The following is a 22,136-nucleotide window of genomic DNA, read 5'->3' as shown; positions in this document are numbered from 1 at the left end:
TGGCTGCAAGGTGCAGGTCTGCATAGGCCTTGCAGATATTCCTTCATCCATCACAATTTAATAAAGAATGAACACAAGTGATTGGTTATGACTAGAGGAAATGGCCTTCAACAAATACACATGGACCAAAGAACTGATGAAGACACAGAAGAAAAGAAACTTATAGCAACTCTCAGATGTCCTTCCCTTCCAATTTCAATTAAAAACTATTTTCAGAATTCCCCATCAGGGTCAATACCTTAATCCTTATGTCTGCTTCAGAAGAGTTTATGTATCACATAGACCAATGTTTATTATACACTGTAGACATATGTCAGGCTGTGGTTTAGTCTAATAATACATGTTTCAAATGCCTTTTTTAATAAACATAAGGGGAAGTCAGGAAGAAAGATTTTTAAGCTGTTGCAGAAAGCTCTAGGAAATAAAATTGTAAGTAAACTTCCAATTTTCATGGTCTTGATTTAAAAGATAATGTCTATAACAATAGCAAAAGTCTGTGTGCACCCATGAATGTAAGAGTATAAATAAATTAGATTAGCAATATCATCTGTGAAGAAAGACCTGCCTTTTAGACTTCCCTAGCTAGGTGGCATAGTTTTAAAATGAGTTCATTTTTCTGAGATATTGTAGTAGGGTTGTAGTAACATTTTCTTCTCATCCCACACTTACAATCTGTGCAGCTCTCAGTGACATTCAGGGGATCTATCCACTCTTCCCAAAACTTCACTTCCACTTTGATTACGTCTATACTGTGTGGTTGGCCTCCACAGGTCTCTCCCATCTCAGCCTTCTATAACTCATTGAAACTGGCTGACTTGTCCAGTGAGGGAGACCATGTGTCTCAGGTGAACAGGCACTATCTCCCCTAGAGTCTGTCATCTTGGCTGAGAACACTGGGGGCTATGAATGACTCCTTTTCCTTCCTCTGCAAGCACTGACAACTTGAATGGTTGGGTTATCAACCACAAGATGTATAACAAAGGCATAATCCACTTGGGTTCAAGGTCAGTCTAAAAACATAAAGCAGACCCCTTGTTATAGCAGGCACACCTGGAATAATGCACTGCTCAGCCAGAAAGTGGGGCAGCAGGATCTGGCATCATGTTAAGAAAAAGAAGTTGTATTTATCTAAATACTTGACTCATCCTGGGTCTGCGGAGGCTGAGCTGCACAGGCAGGGTATCTAGCCCAGGGGATGGGCAAGCCTGGGAGGCGGGGGAGAAGGCTATCAAACACCATTCCCAGAGGCAGATAGGGCATCTCATGTGCTAGATCCATGGAGGCTAGCTCCTTGGTTCAGGGGATATTAATGGCTTTTTCTAAAGAATATCAAGTAATATTTTGTGACCTTGTTCCCAGGATTTGCAGGTTCACTACCAGCCATATGCCATGGGTAAAATACCTTCAATATCATAAACTCCTACAGCAAAGGCCTCATCCCTCCCATACTGAATGGGAGTCAGAAACAGGGATTATCAACGTAAAAACCCAGCACAGGAGGACTGTAACTGCGGGGCAGAGAGATGGCCAGGAGTAAGGCTATCAGAAAACCCAGTCATCCCCAGTAAAGGTCCACATAACACTAGGCTCTGCCTGCAGGCAGGCTGTGGTTGGTTGCACGCAGAGATGAGAGTTCCTCTATGAAACAAACTCAGCAGCACAGAGTGCTGCTAGGGTCTCAAAGCTAAACAAAGAGGAGGGAGAGCTCCCAACAGTTCCCAGCCAAGCAGGAAACACACCTTGTACTCTCACAAACTTCCACAGGAACCAAACCCTCCCACTGGGGAAGCAACTCTAGTTTCCCACAACCTATTTCCTTGTCCCAGCTTGAGTCTCGCTGGATGATGTCCTCCCGCTTTCAGAACCCCACAGACCTAACACCCATCTGGAGACAGTGTCTTGACTCAGTAACAATGTTAAACACACACCCTCCTGGCAGGCTAGATACTGAAGGCACCAATACCTTCAAAGAGAAGGCTTTTTTCCTGACCAATTCAGAAGCCCTAGGTACCAATGAGGGAGTGTTCTCGGTTCATTATTTCTGGAGATTTTACGTGTACATAAAGATCTCGTTCAAGCCTCCATCAGAAAATGTATAAAAGCCCTGCTTGGTTGGGTCTTTTGCACCATGTCAGTTCCTGTCATTATACCACAGCTGGTATTTCCTCTACACCCTCAGCTGTAATCCTGAACTGCACAGGACAGGATGGGCTGAATGGGGAGAAGTACAGAAGAGGATAAAACTCCTCTGACACCTTCCAAACCATTATAAAGTCTGACTTGGTCTCCAAATGGTCCCATAACTACAGCCTTGCTTACTGGGGCAGATGAACTCCTGTAACCACACTTCCCCCTCTGGTCCATTTCTTACTGACAGTTGCTGCTGCTGACCTTCTGCAAGATGAGAGGGAAGTGATGACAAAGTCTCTTTTTGTTAGATCTCTTCCTCCTCTTCGCTAACGACATCCTTCAGGTCCTGAGGTCCCTGCTCTGCTCGCTCTTTGACGTAGGCTGCCTTGATCTGTTCAAGTTCACACAGCTCTGCCTCCAGCTCTTCCCTGTGCATTGACCGACGGCTCCTCAGCAGTTTCATGGGGAAGGGGTTTAAGTCATTGAAAGCAATGTTCATCAGCTTCCTACAACAGAAAGGACAGCTCTGGTCAACTTATTTATTGACTGGTAACACATGGTAATAGATACACCGAGAGCATTCTGAAGTGTGCAAAAAGTAGTGCCTCACACATCAGCCCTCTGAGCTTAGAAGTCACCAAACGGCAGAGTCTTAAAGGAATTCTTTCCCACACAAGCACCAACCCAAGCAGTACTTCACATACAGTTATACCATCCCACCTTTTAAAGTACCAGTGTGCAGCCATCATTTAGGAGACAATGGATCAGATACCAATTTTGATGGCTTCTCAGGGAGGAATATTCTTGATGTTGAGCTCTTCTGATCACAGAAATCTTCATCTCAGACACATGTTGCCATTAAAGGTCATGGGTTGTGCCATGTTCCCAAACATCCCAACTACAGCTGAGAGAAATCCAGCAATCCAAGCACAAGTACCAGCTGCTACAAGAAAGAGGCTGACGCAGACTTTGTGTCTTGCTCTGCTGTAGCATGCTTTTGCCCAAGCCAAAAAGATTTTAGGTAACACCATAAAGGGAAAGTCAAAAAAAGACAAATAGATCCATGTCCAACAGACCTGTCAATGCATATGCATCTGTCTTTATAAATTAGTCACAATTCTTGTTTAGCTGACCTAACAGGCAACCAAATACAAATACATGGGGGAAGCTTGTCTACAACTCAGAGTCCTACCTGCCATCTACGATCAATCTTGTGAAAAAGCGTAGGTACTGGTAGATCTCCACACTGTCATGAATCCTTAGGATTTCCTCCTCGTTGTATTTAAAAATCGCAAGAGCATAGCGGAAAATGACCTGGAAGATCGAAAGGTATTTGAGTGGATAAGGCTTTAAGGAGCTGAAGGTCCAGGCCATCCTGGCAGAGAAGATGGTGTCAGGCCACACAGCACTGCAGTACAGCCTAGATCCAGGGTTACTGCTGCTCTCAACAGTCTGTACTATGGCAAGCCTGAAGGAGTACAGAGCTATCTCACAGGAATGACCATCTGTTAACTAATTTGCAACCCCAGAGAATACCAGGCTCTACAAAAGGACCCCACAGGGATTTCACAAGGGTTTTCCCTATGCACAGGGACAATGCAGGATGCATGTTTTCAGATACTGCCTATCTTATGCTCCCTTTGTCTGTAATACTCTCAGTTGTGTCACAGAGCAGGAGATGCCATGGCCTATCAGACAGCTGTTTTGTTCAACTACCTGCTGAAAAGCACCAAGTGCACAGAATCAGGGATTAGGTCTGCCTACTAGCAGCAAGTACATAGAAAACACAGAGGCTTGGAGACATCAATGCATGACACTGAACAGGCAGGATAGGACAGCGGTTCAACCTCACATTTCTTTGACAGATGTGTATGCCCATCACCCTCTCACCACATCACAGAGGTGGTGCAGGTGGGAGGAAGGCCTAGACTGAGTGTCGCACCTTAGTTCCCTCATACAAGAAAGCATCCCACACTCGCAGGAGGATGTCGCTGACCAGGCTGTCCACAAAGGCCACCAGAAACCAGTTGAAGGTGATGAGTGAGACATCGATGCGATACTGTTCAAAATGAGCCATGAGGCGAGGCAGCTTCTCAGACAGGAAGTCTTTGAAGACTCTCTGATCTACCTAAAATTGACAAAAAAGAAAACAATGAAGTCCTAGTCAAGAGCAGTCCTGGTGCTGGAAGAGAAGAGTGGTGCAAGAGGACAAGGGCCCCTGCATGTCAGGGTCATCACTGGTGCTGCCTCCTAGTGAACCACACCCCAGGAAGAGCAGAGCAACCTTTGTCTCCCAACCCTTCAAACTCACTGAGCAGTGTACTTGTATGCAGCATCCAGTGCAAGGCATGGAGCTGAAACAGGGCCAAGATACAAGCAGAGAAACATCCATTCTTCTCACTCAAAGAAGCATATTCCTTCCCTTCAAAGTCAAAGGGAAAAACTGACACATCTTCCTGCACTGGTCTTACCGGGATTTTCTGTGATACCATGAGCGTCCAGTTGAATCACAGGAATTAAAACTTGCCCAGGTCTGAATGACTGTACATGGTCCAACAGACTGAACACCTAGAGTACCTCTGACTTTGCAAGCAGGACCTGACCTTCTCACTTAAGCTTCTCTTTGTGGTCTGAGTGTTGTCTGTGCATTGCTTCTGACTGCATGAGCCAAAACACAGAAATGCAGTCAAGTAAGATCCTTGATCCAGGTTTATAAAGGTTTCATCTCAGCAAAGCTGTGCTTTCTGGAGGGTAAGTGCTAAAGAGCAGAATAATGTTTAGGGCTTCCCTATGCCATATCATATTAATGCCCAGCTGTGTCAGCCCACTTAGCTGTGGCACAGTGGTACAAACCATATAGGTGATATGCTTTGTCTTTAAAACTGGCACTTTTAAGTTTTCCAGCCAACTCACTTTATCAAGCCAACCCACAAAGCATCACCTTAGATGTTCCTTTTTACATGGGTCTTGGCTAGACTTGCAGATACCAACCACGAGGCCAGAAATTCTTTCTAAAGAAGACTCTCAGCTGACAGTGTCTTCTCACCAAATGTAGGAGGGCCTCTTCAGTCTGTTGTATTTTCTCTGTCAGCCTCTACTTGCTGAGTATTGAATGCTGTCTATTAAATCCCACAGCTAACACAACCTGCTCTGGATAGACATTTTGCTATCTTCACAGTGATTTGACTGTTTCCCGAGTCTGTGGGTTCGCCTCTCCACCAGCACACCACTGTCCCAGTAAACATTAGTCAACAAATTCAGTGGCACAATCAGTCACTCTCAGCTACTAACCCTTGAAGCTTCCTCTATTGTGGGCCCACAGATAACACCAACCCTCTTCTCTCTGAAAGGACCACACACAATAGAGACACAAAGGTGACAGCCAGGCTTACCAGACTGGGCACTGACGGGTGTGGGTGGTATGGGCACACCATTACAATTCCATTGAACAACATGGGAGTTAGCTTATCTCTTTGTCTGCCTGGGAGGACATAGCAGATCTGACACAAGACATGCTGAAAACCTTGAAATCCAGTGATTTTGAATCAGCTGAGTAAGTTACTTGCAGCACATTTGACATCAAAAGGCCAGAATTTCTTCTGATCTGCAGAGAGCCCCATGGTGACAACTAACACCATGTTTTATCATGAACTGAGGCAAATACAGTGAATATAAAAATCTCAGTATTTTCATCCATATGTGCATGGCACTCCAAAGATAGAGTGCAGCTCCAAAAAAATCATCTGAAGGGCTGCAAAATGGTGCCCCTCCTCATACTCAGGCTACACATATCAGAGTTTGCAGCTTCACCTCTACTAAGACTTCTTTAAAATAAGTAACTGTGCAATTAATGGGTACTTTCCTTCTCACTAACCTGACTTTCATGTTACTACTTAAGAGTGGTACCCCATTTCCTAGAGTTGGTGACCAACTTGGCTGCTCTGTGTGTGCTGCTCCTGTAAGTGTAACAATTTTGTACTCTCAAGTCTCCAACACCTCTGCAATGGAAGGGATTGCAAGGTGGTATCGCTGTCCTGTGAGAAATCAAACACACAGCAGGTTGACTACTCACTTTTTAATCGTTACTGAAAATCACTTTATGAGAGTCCAAGCAGATGTGAGGGTGCTCAGCTCACCTGTGATGTTATTAGTGTGTCACTGTAATAGTCTGCTGGCATTAGGTTCTCCACAATATAGACTAGACACCAGAAAGCACTTTCTTCATCTTCCAGGACCAGGAGAGCAACAGCTGCCAATCTGTGATCAACAAGACATGGTGAGGCAATTCAATACTTCAGGGGGAGTCATCAGCACAGGAACTGAAGAATACAAGACTTCTTTTTGCATGTCTCCAGCTCCATCAGCATCTAATGAATCACGTGTGGCAGGACAGCCAGACAGAGGCAAGTGATCTGTTTCCGAAGGAACCACAGGGATGTGATTTTCTTTCCCATGTGGCTCTGTCAGAACATACGGAACTGGTGTGACAAAGTCAGGTTTCCCAGCTAATGGAATGTTCTGTAGATGTGCTGAAGTTAGTAGTGTGCTGATTTGGGCTATTTCAATGCAGGAAAGAGGTCGCTCAGAGGTACTCCATATTATGTGATATAGTTCACCTCTCCATACATTCTTTTACAGCCCTGACCTTATTCAGCTCTGATTTACCCCCATTTAGACAGACTAGAAAGATGATACCTTACATTAAGGGCTCTCAGGAGAAAAGTTTCTATCATCTTTCTGAAGACCATCCAAACATCATTAGGAATAAATAGCTTACACAGACCTTCCTCATGTGAAAAGGTCCAACTAGAAATTCCCTTCTTACAGCTAATTCCTGGTGCCTTTTCTACTTGGCAGCACAATTCTAAGAAATTTAGGTTCATCTTTCCTATAGCCTTCTTTGGGAAGTGAAAGAAGCTTTTATATTCTCTGAATATTCTCTTTTCCAGACAGAACAACCCAGTTTCCTCAGTCTCTCCTTGTGTCATTTGTTGCAACTCCCTCATGTGTTAACACTTCTCAACACTTCCTCCAATCTGTTCTCAGCAAAAAAGGGAATCACCAGGGTGTTCTTCTGCTTTACTACTTTACATTACTACTTAAAAATTCAGCCTTGTGCTGTTATTCTGCAACTGCTTCTCTCTTCCTCCTATAGCTGTTCCTTCCTATTCCATAACTATAGAGATGCCACACAAGTGCATCCTGCTGCTTACTGGATCCCAGCAACAACGCTGGATCAAAGAAAAGACACCAAATGCAGAATTCTGCAAGTAAATACCTAGATCTAGGACAGAACTTTAGAGAGGTGAGAGCCTGGGCCTGCTTGAATCACAGCCTAGAGTATGTGTCTACACCTTTTCAGTGCTCTCTCATGAAGAAGCACCATACCTGGCTCCTCACCTGTTCAATCCCTGGCAGTATCCAATGGCAGGATTGTGCCAGGAGAATGCCAATAACACCCTCCGGAGCCTGGGGATGAGCTGGGAAGTGGGAGAGGAAAAATGCTTGTTGTTGGTGAGTGTGCGGGGCAGGTCAAGCTCAATCTGCCGGCAGGCAGGGTGCTCGGTGCTCCTGCTCTGCTCCAACAGTCGCTGGTAGTGGCCAGGCACAGGGCTGCAGTGCCGGCTGACCATCCACCTCCACACCCGCTGCCGATGCTCCACTGGAATGCCACTTCGGATCAGACTCTTCAGCTCTGCAGAGGGGTTCAGCTCTCCAATGCTGTTCCATCTGTCACGGAGGGGCTTCTCCACTATTTCCTGGCTTCGCAGTTTGTTGGACTTTATCTCAAGGGCTTGGATTTTGGCCAGGAGTTTCCAGTCCTCAATTTCATAATCAGGTACAGTCATAAACCCATACTCATCATACTCGCTGGAGGGACACAAGGCAGTGTTTAGTTCAAATGACAGTGCTCGTACCTGTGTCAAGGACACTTACTGCCTGGGGTCATGCCAGCTACAGCCTGTTGCCAGGCTCCCGTCACCCATGCCAGAGCACAAGTACTTGTAGGCGTGCATTCCTCCCCACCCTTTTCTAGGCTGCACTGTGATCTGAGAAATGCTCGTTAGGCCCCAACTTCACTTTGCCGCGCTGTCGCTTAATACTCAATCTGGGGTTTGCTGATACCCTTGCTAGTGATATTTTTAAGCGATCTCAAACACTCATTTGTAACAGTACTCCTCCTTCACTTTTCTGCAGACAGCCTGCCTCAGAGCCTTGAAGATAAATGAGAGCCTGCAGCACTGGCATACACACACAAATTCAAGCGTAACTTTTCTCTGAGCTGCAGACCAACTTCATCACACCCCTCTCATCAGTCCCTAAGGGAATATCGAGCTCACCCTGTGTACCTTCTCCCTACCATGTCCTAGGGCAGAGACAGTTCTGTAGGAGGGGACTGCAAAGGCTTTGGGGCATCAAATCCAAGAACAGAGATCCACAGTCCCTTCTGATGTCTCCCTGTACACAATACAAATCTCTTACTCATCAGAACAGCCCAGAAGTACTGATAGTACAGCTTGAACAGGGTTTGTGCACCATCTGTCCACAGGGTGGGATAATTTTAAGATATCATCATATTCTTGACAAAGAGACCAAGCCTGGCCTACAGGGTCTCATCTCCAAAGCTACCTGGAGAACCTGCGAGGCTGACCAAACAGATAAAATTGTAATTGCTGCATAACAGGGGCACTGACTGTGCAGGAAGGCATAAACACAAATGCAGACCTCTGCTATAAAATGGCCTTAGATGTCCCTGCCTGCACACTTCTCTTTGCGGACAGGCTTCTACAAAGCTGTGAATATCCCCATGCTCTCAACTCTTACCTTACAGGGTTCAAGTTAAAACCTTCATCTGCTTCTTCCTTCACATCCCACTGGAGAGCTTCCTGGATGAGGTTCTTCACCAATTCAGCATGCGAGCTGGGCAAGCCAGGGACAGCCTCCTGCAGCTTTCTCAAGACTGTCAGGTATTTGCTCTCCATCTGGCAGTTTCTTGCTTGCAGGCAGGCACACTGATGGGGAAATAAGAAGGAAAGAGCTCCCTCAGTGGTAGTTCTTTCTGCATTGCCACTGCTCTCTACTGGCCTGGTCTGCACATAAAGTAAACACTTCTGAAGAGCAAAGCCCCAGGAAACACATTTAGTAGTTTTCCACAGTCAGTGGAACTGCAGCCATGAATCACCACAATCTATGAACAAGCATGAGCTGCAGTAGCTAGCATGCAACAGAAGTTGCTTATTGACTGGGAGACCTTCTACATCATCACCTATTTTAACTACTGCATTGTGTCAGCAGATGGCCACATCCCACCAGCTCAGCTGAGGACACAAAGAGCCAGCACTGCATCTGAGTCCTCTGCAGTCTTTTTCCCTCACCCTCAGACATTCTCTACACCACATTGAGCTGTATCCTGATAAAACATAATACTCCCACGACTGAGCTATTAGCATACCAATTTCAGGATACACAGTAGCATCACAGACTAGGTGACCACATGCCCCTTAGCATCCCCAGTCCCATGGCACTGTACACATCATTTCTCATGCACAGGAAGCCCAGCTGAGACCAAATAGCAGGACAATACCTGCCACCACCATAGTCCTGGGCACAGAAAGCAGAAAAAATGAATGAGGATTATTAGACCACTCCACAAGTGGGGAACTGAGGCCACAGAGGTGACAAGACTCACCCAGTGTCTCACAGGAGCTCAGTGAAGACTCCTATTCAGTGGGAAGCAGAAGTTGAAAACAAGAACAAAACAGAAGCCACAGAAAGAGTTAGGTTGCATATAGAGGGGACAGAAAGGAGCATGGTTTCTTTCATACTACCACTTTAATTAGCATTTTGCCTTCACTGAGCATGCTGGGCTCACGTGATTACCTCCTTTTTGAAGGTTATGGCAGTCTCAGGATGAGAGGGCAGCAAGTTAGGAGGAAGGCAGGGTTTCAAAGAACTATAAAGCAAACAGATATAAGAATGGCAATAACACCCCAGAAGCAGCTTTTTGCCCTGTCCCAGAAGCCATGACCATGAAGACATACCTGTGGTGGTGCATTCCCCACATAAGGCCACACTATGATCTCAGAAATGCTTGTTAGGCCTCAGTCTTGATGAGGCTCAGTCTTAGCACCTGGGCTAAGCTCTTGTGCTTATCAGAGACACTGTCTGCTCCCAGGAACTGGTGCTGCCTAACAAGCTTCTGTTTTTAACAAACACCATTGGAAACTTATTTTTCTCACAAACCCAAATGGAACAACATTTTTGTCATCAGATTTTCAAAGGAAGTTACCAATTGCAGACAGGATGGCAAATTACTATGACTAAAGGCAATGGTCTTGTGAACCTATGAACGGTGGTCCTAAGTGAGACCCTTTGAGCTCTCCTGGATCACAGCAGGCTGTGACCAGCAACCTTCCTTTGAGTGAGGTCTCTCAGAGCCAGAGAACTCTCATATTTGCTGCACTTGCATGACCACTGTTGAACAATGACGACAGAGCCCGGGCTGATACCCCCCACTCCTTGAGGCTCAACCCTTTGCCTGTTGAGAAGATGCAAAGACATCTGACATGAGCACTTCACCGAAGGAGAATTTTCACATACTGTACATACTCTAGGTCTGTGTGAATATGCCACAAAAAATGTACCTAGAATCTTAGATTCTAAAGTACTTTAGTCTGGTAAGTAAGTTAGGCCTGTAAGTGAGTTACTGTTGTGATTGCAGTAAATTCCAAGGAATCTTTTGTAAATTGTTTAAATTCAGCCATTGCTTAAGTGCTATTAAAATCTTTAGGCCCAAACTACTGTTCAAGTCCAGAGGTAAGTTTTGCACAGGAGTCCACACAGAACCTTGTGGATCGATCGGAGGGCCTCCCTTATTCCTTCTATGCTAAAGCTTTCCCATCCTTATTCTTTTCCATCCCCAGCTTCCATGTACATTTTTGATTGATTTCAGTTTTAGATTGACTACAAGTTTTTTAATATTTTACATCTGCTTTAACCATCTAGTAAGTAGTAGAGTGAACCTTGCCAATGAGCCTTGCTATGCTTTCACTTCAATTTTAAATACCATTAAACCTGTTTTGCCTAACTTTTGCCAGTGATTCTTTAAGCAACCTAGGACACTCATTCACAACAATACCTTAAAACACAGGGAAGTAAATCCTAAGCAAAACCCACAGAACCAATGCCAGCACACACCACCAGTCTTGGAATTAGTTCAGGACCAGAAAATAGGATTAGACAAGTCTGAGAGTAACCAGGTTATGCACACTAACACAGCTACAAATAATAATACAACTTAGGAAAACTTAAGAACTCTGCTCGAACTGCAGGACTTGAAGAGTCCTCCCACATGGCAGTGCCAAGTCCATCAGAAAAACCATGACTAGATGGAGCCAGGACTCAGTCTGTCAGCTTTAAGGAAACTTTTCTGATTGCCTGCACAGTGTTGCTCTTTTATTTGCATAGCTGAAATGCAGAAATCTGGGTCAAGTTTCAGCACCTTTAAGACTGATCTTCACAGGTATTTTACTTCTGTTGAAGAATTAAAATGGTCATGTCTAATTTGGAAACAACACAAAGCAGTAAAGAGGTCACACTGAAAAAACACGAGAAAGCTTATTCCTTGTGGAACAAAATCTATTCCGGTGCCAGCTTCGAAAATAAATTAGTAACAGTTCACACCAAGGAAAAAAGGTCATTTGGCCTTACCTTCATCAGAAGGGCTTTTTCATTCTCAGCAACGCTTGTCCAGAGTCGAGTAACCTGGTGGATCTCTGAATTGAGAAACTGGTTCTGGGTTTTGTACGCATCAATATCATCCTACCAAGCAAAACAGTCACATAATTAGAGTTCTTGAGGGACTTGAAATCCCTCCCATTTCAGGGACATCAGATTATGTTAAAGACAATAAAATATCTCAAAAATTCTGTGTTCTGAGGAGCAGACAGGACTCCCCAGTAAAAATATTGCCTACAAAGGAAATCAAGGCACAATATTGTCATGCATAAACAAGACACTTGAAAATGCTAAATGTATATATGTACTTAAAAAACAGAGAGATCTAAGTCATATAAAGCCAGAGATGCACTCAAATAAGATGAAGAATGTATATGTTCTGTTTGGGTTTTGTTTAGTTCATTGGTTTAATTTTTTGTTTCTTTTTTTTTTGGTGAAACAAATCTCAGTCCCACAGCTGGCAGCAAAAACAAACACTCTCCATAGCAAGTGGATCTTTTGGCAATTCTCCACCTCACATTAACCCATAATTACAGCTGTGCACATAGAGACATACAACAGGCTGCATCTGAAAGATCCAGGATGTGTTGGGAAACTGTTTGCAAGACAGAAACAGAGCAACAAAGTAAGTGAAGGCAGCAAGTCATATTGCAGCTGTGAAACAAAAGAAAGAAAAGAAACTGGCAGGCACTGAATGATGACAGGAAGTCAAACAAAACAGGCTCTAAGCTGAAGCTGAAAATCACCCAGATACTTTTCAGCACCCTATTGGCATCAGGTGAGTCCCTTCCAGCCTTCCTCTCGTTTGGAGACAGATGGAGCAACCAGCAGAAGTATATTCTGTGTTTACCACAAAGAATACCCTCCCACTGAATCTGAGGGCATAAAAATGGGCCTGAAAGACCTGTGCCATTCTCACACACCTTCAGATGTTCAATCTCCTCCTGCTGCTTATACAACGTCTCTACAGTGATAGTGTTGGCTTCTTGCAGGGGGTCAGAGAACTCTCGGGCCATCTGCTCTGTCAAGGCCATGATGACTTCCTGTTTGGCATGGTTCTTCTCCATCAAAAGCTGCACATGTTCCTTGAGCTCCTGTATATGGCTGTCTCTTAAAGTCAGTATCTGCTCCAGTTCCTTCTTTTCTTGTTCAAGAGCTTCCAATTGACTTGTCAGATCTGCAATTTGTCTCACTTTGTGGCGCACCAGCTCCAGCCTGTCCTTATCTTCTGCTGCAGTGAGATACATGCTAGATACTCGCTTCTCCTGCTGGGCTGCCTCCAGAGCTTTGTGGAGAAGTTTAACCAGTTCCTGGAAAGGGAATGCAAAGCCATCACATCACTATGCTGTCCAGGGCAATGGCAGTATGGACAGCACAGACCCAACAATGAAATATCTTGAAATTTACTCCTTTCAGAAGGAAAACAATGAGGAAATCTTGAAACCACAATGACACCACAGTGAGACATTCTGCTCTCAGAGCCGGGGCTGAAAGGTCTCTGCAGCAGGTCACAGATGACCTGATGTGGATTGCTAGCAGAAAAGCTGCTGACCACACTGTCTGCATTCTGGCTTTCCTACAATTATTCTTGGGAGGCCCAGCAGAGAACATGGAGATGTGGTCAGCAGTGTGGTAAAATGAGAGAGAGGGAAATAATGCAGTCTGTAACTACCTGTGCTACCAGAAGGAAACTGCAGTGTCCATTTTAACCTTCATTCTGCCAGAGTCCTCCTTCACTCTATTCTGCATGAAGGCATGGAACCTTGCCCCAGCAACACGTTGCTGATTCAGACTCTGCCATCTCAGACACTTTAAGAAAGCAAATCAAGACTGACTGCCCAATATGGGGCCTGGCTCTCCTGACTCTTCTGCTGGAAGAGCTACCAGCATCATTAGCAGAGAACCTGGCATTGCTCCATGCTTTGAAGAACAGTACCATTCATGATTGACAGCCCTTGCAGTGACCCATGTCCTGACTTCTACAGGCAAATCACACCTTAATGGTGGGTCACTGTTCAAAAAGAATGATCTGTTGTTAACAGCATGACTCCACCTGGCAGTTCTCACCCGTGTCACAGTAACTATTCAGGTGTACTTAGTGAGCAATAGAGATGCAGGAGCAAGACAACAGCAGAGAACTCATGGATTTATCTCCCTCTTACACCTAGCTGCACTTCCTAGAAATGGCTGAAGGTCCTTTGTGCTGGGCACACTCAGGCACACACAGGTGTTAACAGGTGCTAACACCAGGAGCTTCAACTGGTCTCCAGGTAGTGCCTGCTGAGCACTTCTCAGTGCTTCTACACACCTGTGTGTAAAGGAGGCCTTGGGACCAGCCTCAAGGCCCTGACCCTTAGAAATACCAGTCTCTTCACCACACTCACCTTCTGTGATTTGACTTCCTCTGTGAGTGTCAGAATCTGTTGCTGTAGGACACTCACTTTATCCACTGAGTTCTTCTCCCTGGACAATTCTTCAGAGCCTGGGAAGCCACTGTTCATCCACCTGGCTTTCCTAATCCAGTTCAGCCTGGGCTCCATCCTCCCACCTTCCAGGGTCCCCTCCTTATCTGAGGGGAGATAGATTTAATTTACACAGGATTGCTTTGCTACTATGGACTCCCAAGTCTTGCTGTGGGGGAACTCACAACAGCTCCACAGAGGAGGCTGACATACAGGACAAGGAAAATTGACCCACAGGATTGAAGCCAAAATAGTAGGGACCAGACACTGATATGCCCACAATAAACAAAGCTGTGATGGTTTATGGTACCTGTTAACCCACCTTGCACCCTGCTCACATATCTGGCCCCACAGCAAATGCAAGTTACCATCATGGAAAGGTACACATGCAGTGAAGCTGCCACACTTAGCCTGTGACTGTGCAGCAATTACACTTTTACCTCAAAGAAATAAATCTGGCACCATGGATTTTATTTCTTTTTTTGCCCCTGCAGAATGTTCCAGAGGTAGAAGATAGAGACGGAACCTGAAGCAGAGCCAAAAGAGTCAGTCTTGTGGCAACAACATAGGAAGAGACTTGAGACAATGTAACAGAGTTTTCATATCCCTTGACAAGTTGCCATCATCTCCTTTCCGTTCCTGCAAAGTCTGAATCCCTCCTAGAAGGCATCACACAACTCGGTAACAATCACCTGCACGACCTGCCTCCACTTCTGCCTCTTGCTTTTCATCCACATTCTCAGGATGCTCTTGGAATTCATCAAAGCTAAAGACATTCCCATTGTTCCCCCAGAGCTGCTTGGAGCCACAAATATTGTAGACAGTGTTTCTGAAACAAGAAGAGATCAAGACAGCCTACTGAACAGAAGCCATGATCACTGCAGCCAGCCAGTGCATATTCAAACTATTCAATGCCTTATCTCCCCTTACTTCCCACCCCTCCTCCCAAAACTTATCTCCTTCATGTGCTGAAAAAATGAACTCTTTATAGTGTTGGCAGATTTGAGGAGAGCAAGGTTGTAACTGGTGTAAACCAGGAAGATGCCACAAAATCAGTACAGCACAGCAACATAAAACCAGGGAATTTCCCCATGTGCTTAAGCCCTATACATAAACACATCAGACCAAAGAGAAGGATCAAAGGTAACAGTAGACTAACCACATCCTTCCCTCTCCCTCTCTCCTTCCCTTCCTTCATCCATCCCTATCTTTAGTTCACTGCAGAAATCCCCAGGTGCCAAGAACAGCTGCCAAGAGAAGCTCAGTTACCTACAACACAGCCAAAACTGGGACAATGATCACATTTGAAGCAGTCAGAGGTCCTGTGCTCTGAAACATTTAATAAACAACCTTGCCACTACAAAGTCAATAAACTAAAATGCAGTAAAGAGTTTCAGGAAGAAAACTGCAGTCAGACACAGAAACAGTTTGTTACAGCTGTTGCTATCAGATATTGCCAGAGGCACTAAGAGATGACTTTACAGAATCATGAGGAACTACAAAATGTATGAGCAGTTTGTGTAAAACCTACACCAGAAAGTATGCATACAGGTCTTTTCCCTTCTCCTCCTGTGTTGTCCTTCAGCTAAAACAAAGCAAGTCCCTTGTTTTGATGTCTATAAAAGACTCAGTGTCTGCTGCTTTCCTAACTGTAAATTAAACTGCTAACATGTAAATGAAACTCTGATCTCATAGGGGATCTTTCTGCATATAAGCATCAGATTGTAGCTGCAGTACTGGTGGTAGAAAAACTACAGGCAACTTCCACACCAACAGTATTTGGCAGGTGACTAGCTGCCTACCACACTTCTGGCCACTTACTCATTTTTGGTTATATGTAAATAAGTGATTACAAAACCCAATTAGGAGATAAACAAAAAACAATTAGGAGATACTGATGGCATTGTCTTTGTGAAACTGTAACTGCACAAGGCTTGTAACTTTTAACCTGATGGGGCTACCCATTGCAACAGTAGATAGATGCAGGCAATAGGAATATTAACATCCTTGAAACTCAGCAAGCAGGAGCAAGCTGTGCAGTCAGACCTCATTACAGGCTTAGGCAACTTTTCCCTGGAGTTCCTGTTTTAGAGAATGCACTACAATCAAGGTCCTTTGAAACCACTGGAAAGTGCTAACGGGCTTCTATCATTACTTACTGAGTACAGCTGAACCTGACCATGTGCCCTTCCAAGACTGCTGTACAGATGCATCACACTAGGCATGCAAAGAACTGACTACACTGAAGAGAGCTTAACCAAGTCCTAGGTCTGCTACCATAATCTTTGCTAAGAGAGCTACATGACATGAAATGCATCAGAACAGGGGGATGTGGAAGACCCACTGGCAGGAAGTTTACTTTGACCTGGACTAGCCTCCAAAAAGGTGCTTCAGAGTTCTCCCACCCAGGCAAGAGTCCCTTTTCATACATACAGGCAAGGAAGGCACACAGTGGTAGGCTAGCATGTCAACCACACTGCAGTTCTCTTCATGCACTTACTGTATCTCTGTCCAAGGGTGCTTAAGGGAGATGTTCTGCAAAGCAGTAGATGTTTGAGGCGCAGGCAAAGATGCTGCCTTTAAACCCACTGCTTCTGTTGGTGTTTTCACCAGAGGCAGAAAGTCTTCATTGTCAACTACATCTACGTAAAAACAAAACAGGACACAAAAGCAAATGACCAAGACAATACTCCATTGGACTTTGGGTCCTTCATGTAACCTGACAGCCACAACAATTTACTACAGGTATACATTGCATGTTCAAGTGGTCAGGTAGAACAAGGACAGCAGAGTAGGCTTCCTTAGTTTTAGGTCAAATAACAGAAGTTTTCATGTACAAAGAGAATCATCTATTCAAGGCCAGTCAAGTGATTTTAACCATATTTATGAGAATGATTAACCTTAAACAATCAAACTTTAACTGCCTAAAGATAGAAGGAAGGAAAATTTTGCTATTCTTTTCCCACATTCCAAACCACATTTGATAGTTTTAATGCGCAGATAACATTCCACAAGCACAGTTTGTTACCAAATTTTTGCCTGCTGCAGCAAGATGCTACCCGGAACCCTTGAGAGCAGACACTTACCAGGGAGGGGATTGTTTGTTTCAAACAAAATGCACATCTAGTCATAACTTAACAGGTGGATACCCTGGTTGTGCCTCCCCTCATCTGCTGACTTGTCTACTACCACTTCTAGGAATGGACATCTTCATCCCACTGCTGAAAAAAACCCTTGCTTGTTCTGTATTTCACAGGCCTTAAAAGAATGACCTATCAAACGTGCACATTTCACATGTGTGAGGAAAATCAAGATGGAATTCATGATCACAAGATACCTGAACATCCCCAAACATGTGCTGTAGATTAGGAGGCAGCTTACTCACTTTTATACATAATAAGGCAGAAGTGTCAAACATTGGCCAAGCACTGATAGTTGGCACCTGCATTTAAAAATCTGGCCACTTCCAGAAGAGGAACACCATTCATCACCAGGGGGCTGAAAGCAAAAGAAAGGCTGACATGTGCAACACCTACTTGTTCTTCCAGCCAGAGGTTCATTCACAAGCTGGGAGCTGCCCACAGGAAATCTGCTCTGAGTGTTGCAAAATTCCCAACGTCTCATTTGCAGCTGCTGCAGCCAGTACATCATTGCCTGTTTGCTGATTGCCTAACATAACAGAAAACAGGAAAGGGAGGGGAATAATCTCATCAACATGAGACATCCTGAGATGACCACCACTCTGCTGCACAAGTCAGCAAAAAATAAGGCCCACTGTATCAAACCTATGCTGTATCTGTATCCTCTGGTCCTAACACTGATTTGGGAGGACAGAAGAAATCTTTAGTATGGCCCTAAGTGGTAGAATCTCAGTGGACCAGCAACCTAATTTTAAATTTGTTTTGGTTTACTATGGTCCAAGGCTAAGCAGAAATGCCACAATTGTTTTAGACAGGAATCATCCCCAGAGCTTTTTAACAATGATTTACACAGAAATAAAAGCCTAGCAAAGAATCCTCCTAGAGCAACCATTTTAGACAGGGGAGATCATTTCTGTTCAGTAAATTACATGTGGACTGCAGGCCTCCTCAATTACTTTAATTTGGCACATAGTTCGGGTTTTATTCCTACTCTGTTAAACAACAGCCATCTCACAGGAAAGGAGTCCCAGACTTGCCAAAACAATACAAGTAATTTAGGTCCAAGTGGTAGCAATCCAAGCCAGAAGGACTTCAGTGAAACTCAGGCTAAGAGATACCTTAGTACAGATGTGTGTGTCTGTCCTGACTGGGAATTTTTCGTTACCTTCAAAGTAAAAACTCTGCTTGGTGTTCTGATCTCAAAAACTCCTTCCCCATTTTCCATTTTGCAGTCAAAGCTGGCGCTGGAGAGATCAATAGACCCCAAAGGATTAATGTCCTGGGCAGTTCTGTAGTATAGTAAGCGACATTTGTTTTCGTCATAAAAGAACCAACGAGACTTCCAGGTCTTGATTGGCCCCTTGATGCCCAGCTTATTTAAATAGCCACACAGTTTTTTTCTGGATGTTTCTGTGCTGGGTTTCAGCGGTACGTTTTCCAGTTCTCCAGGAGAGAGAAGTGTGTCTTTCGCTCTTGCTGAGGCTCCATTGCTGCTCTTAGTGTCTGGATCTGACTCCACTAAACTGCCTGGAGCAGCAAGGGTGCATGCTCCACTTTCTGGTCCTTTCTTCATTTCTTTAAGGAAATAGATTGAAGCAGGAAGTTCTCTAGGTAAATGAGCCGATCTCGATTATATCATCAGTGTTACAGAACCTGCAGCCAACAAAAAAGGAAGAAACAAGCTCAGGTCTGCCACACAACAAAAAACCACTTCCTAGCTTTCAAACTACCCAGCCAAGGTCTCCAACTCTACTTTTGGTCATTGCTCCCTGCTCTCCTCTGCTCAGATGACCTCTATATATCTGCTGTCTCCCTTTTTAATTCCTAGATTAGCCTGGATTAGCAGCCAAGAAACAATACCATAATCTCCTGTGTGAAAAATAAGCACAGCCTGTGAGCATACCAAATCAATAGCAATAAACCAGGGCATTTGGTACTTAATGTTAAGAAACAGCTGCAGAAAACATGGCAAGATAACAAGGGGCTAGGCACATAGTCAGATCAAGGGACTGCAGGGAAGTGTGTCCTGGTATTTGCACTGAATGTTCAACTAATATTTTAAACCATGGCTCTGGAGAAAAATCCAACCTTATGCAGCATTCTCATGAATAATTTTCGTCAGCTCACTATAATTGTTAAAATGCCCACATACTATGTGTTAGTTCCTCATCCACTAGGATGGATTCATATGATGGATTATGCACCAGAGAAAGTAATTCTGTGGTCCTTGCAAAAGAGACTTGGTTGCTTCTGTGACCAAAGTGACCACCTGTATCCCAGAAGTGTGGGATACAGGCTGGAAGGGATCTGTGTAAATCTCGAGTTCAACTTCTCTCTCAGACTTAAATCTGTAGCCAGGTCTGCATTCAGATAAATTTTTATCATAAACAAGGACGGCAATTTTGCCATGTTTCAAGCGCTTAACCACATGACAGGTGTGATTTTTTGCTCAGCACTGCAGATACCCACAGCTCCAGTATAAAGAAAGCTAACAACACTCCAGAAAAGTATCTATAAATAACTTCTTGCATTTTTTGAAACTTTGGTTTCAGACACTAACATAGCTGAAGCAAACATGTAAGGAAATAAATGGCTGCGGTGATAAGTTAGTGGGAATCCAACTGCAGACACAAAACTGGGAAAGCTGATTCAACACAACATCCAGCTGTATGACAACATGTCAATGAAATAGTACAATGGAGCACACTGAGATGTTCCCAAGCTGATCTTGTTCCTCTGCTTCTAGGAACAAGTTATCCTCATGACAGAGAGAAGGTTTGTCCATCCTAGCGCTGGCTAAGCCCCATCCTGTTTATTGCTGCCCCCTCCTGTTCCTGCATCAGCTTTACAGACAACCATCAGGAATGTTCACTCTTAGTGGAAAGCTACTTAAATTCTTTTAGTTCCCTCGCATGACACTGTGGATCCTGGTGCTGAACACATTCCCAAATGCCAACAACAAGCACCCCTTGAGAAGGTGTTGCCTCAACTAAACTTCTGAAACACCAAAAACACCTCATTTGCAAGCTAATTTTGCCTGGCACAGGGCAAATATCATCAGGAGGAAGAAACACCCTCAACTTTCCCAAAAAGACCCTCGGGGTTTTATGTCAGTACCAGTACAAGTATCTTCTGTACCGCCAGAAGACTCCACCACACTTCTACCTCTTGCCAGCATGATGGTCCATGGGTCCACACCATGAACAGGATCAAGTAACCATTTTAGGTAATTTAATTTAGGTTATTTAGTAAGCATTAGGTTCAAGAACCAATTTATAAGGAGCGATGTCAGATCTGCCTTGCAAAGACCTCTAGACAAGACCTCACCTCCTTAAGGGAAGTAGAGAGAAGCTCCTGGAAGTCACCGTCTCCTGGCACAGAGCTACTGGTGCAAACACCACCAAGCAGGTAACCACAGCCTCCAACAAATCCAACAGCAAAAGAAAAGCAGCGCCTGCCTGAGGTTTTCTTCGGTCCAGTCGCTGCCGGGGAGCTGTCTGAAAGATATATTTAGCCGAAAGCTGCCCTAACACTGACTCACCAATGAAAACGGATCAGGGTGGACCCTGCACAAACCTTTCCGGAGCTGCTGGTGGAATCAGCACAAGGCAGCCCCCACCGCCCCTCCCCGTGCCTCCCGCAGCGCCGCAGAAGCGCCTCCCAGCCCAGCTGCACCGCGGGGGTACCAGCGACGGCCGCCGGAGCCTGGCACGGGGTTGGCCTGAGCCTGGCACCGCTTGTACCAGCGCCGGCTGGGGCGGGGGGGCATCCGATCCGCTGGCCAGTCGGGGGTTTTGGGATGGGGGGCGGAGCGGCGGCGCGGGAACCCGCAGCCCCCGCCGGGAATACCTGCGGCGGCCGCGCTTCCTGCCGGGGCGGTCTGCGGCGGTGCCGGCGGGGCGGGGCCCCGGCGGCCCCGGGACAGCGGCGGGGACGGGGCGGCGGAGCGGGAGGACAGTGGGGCGGGGGACGTCAGCTGCAGCCGCGGGAAAAATAACAACAGCAGTAACATAGGGCATTTCAGACGGGTGTCGGGAAGAAAGTGATTCATCAGGGTGATGCGACCCACGGCTAGCAAGCAAGCAGAAGGGGACATTTCGTGGGTTAGAGGGGACCAGCCACCTGCTTTGGGGGGACTTCTCTCCAGAGCTGCAAAACCACCGGGGGACAGATGCAGACGTGCTGCGAGAGCTGGGGCAACTCAGCTCAGTCAAGCACATTTCACTGGGTAAGAACAGTGGTAACTTGGTGACTTGGGACACTGGAGGCTGATAGGATCAAGCTGGGCCAAAGGGAAAAGCCTCTGGAAAAGATACTGCAAGGAAGAGGAGTGACAACCCTAAAGAAGCAGTGCAGGTCCTGGGGTGTCAGAGGGGACAGGGCGCACAGCACGGCCAGGTTCACGTGCTCTCTGACAGCTGCCTTTCCTCCTGCCAGTGCAGCCAGGCCCTGCTGGCCTTGGCAGGCACTCTACTGGCCTGGGAAGGCACTTCTTATGCTTTATCCCAAGAATAAGGAGTCTGGATGGCTTTAGTTTTCCCTCTGTGCAGTGATAACTGTGCCTTTTCCACTGGTCTCAAAAAAGCCCTGAGTTTAGCAAACTTTACTGAGTTTTATCACTGACTTTAGCCAAGTTTAGTACCAGAACAGCAAAACCTGTCCAGGT

At 45.4% G+C, this 22,136-nt stretch overlaps 1 protein-coding gene across 3 annotated transcripts; it reads right to left on the bottom strand.

The window, feature by feature from the left end:
- Positions 1–266: 266 nt before the first annotated feature.
- On the bottom strand, positions 267–21,335 carry TBC1D2 (TBC1 domain family member 2). Of its 3 annotated transcripts, XM_069001377.1 has the most exons (15): positions 21,047–21,150; positions 20,798–20,967; positions 18,636–19,123; positions 17,867–17,999; positions 16,831–16,972; positions 15,023–15,159; positions 14,253–14,437; positions 12,792–13,178; positions 11,842–11,952; positions 8,956–9,143; positions 7,531–8,001; positions 6,267–6,387; positions 4,073–4,258; positions 3,323–3,444; positions 267–2,636 (listed from the first exon to the last, which is right to left on the bottom strand). In XM_069001377.1, the coding sequence occupies exons 3-15, from the start codon at positions 19,041–19,043 to the stop codon at positions 2,435–2,437; spliced, it is 2,793 nt and encodes a 930-aa protein (XP_068857478.1). In that variant the 5' UTR covers positions 19,044–19,123; positions 20,798–20,967; positions 21,047–21,150; the 3' UTR covers positions 267–2,434. The 3 variants fall into 3 exon arrangements, with proteins under 3 accessions (XP_068857478.1, XP_068857479.1, XP_068857477.1); XM_069001378.1 differs by lacking the exons at positions 20,798–20,967; positions 21,047–21,150 and adding an exon at positions 21,320–21,335; XM_069001376.1 differs by having other exon boundaries at positions 20,798–21,135.
- Positions 21,336–22,136: the final 801 nt, after the last annotated feature.

Source organism: Aphelocoma coerulescens (genome assembly GCF_041296385.1).
Source record: "Aphelocoma coerulescens isolate FSJ_1873_10779 chromosome Z unlocalized genomic scaffold, UR_Acoe_1.0 ChrZ, whole genome shotgun sequence".
Taxonomy (NCBI): domain Eukaryota; kingdom Metazoa; phylum Chordata; class Aves; order Passeriformes; family Corvidae; genus Aphelocoma; species Aphelocoma coerulescens.
This window is presented reverse-complemented; position numbering and strand designations above follow the sequence as displayed.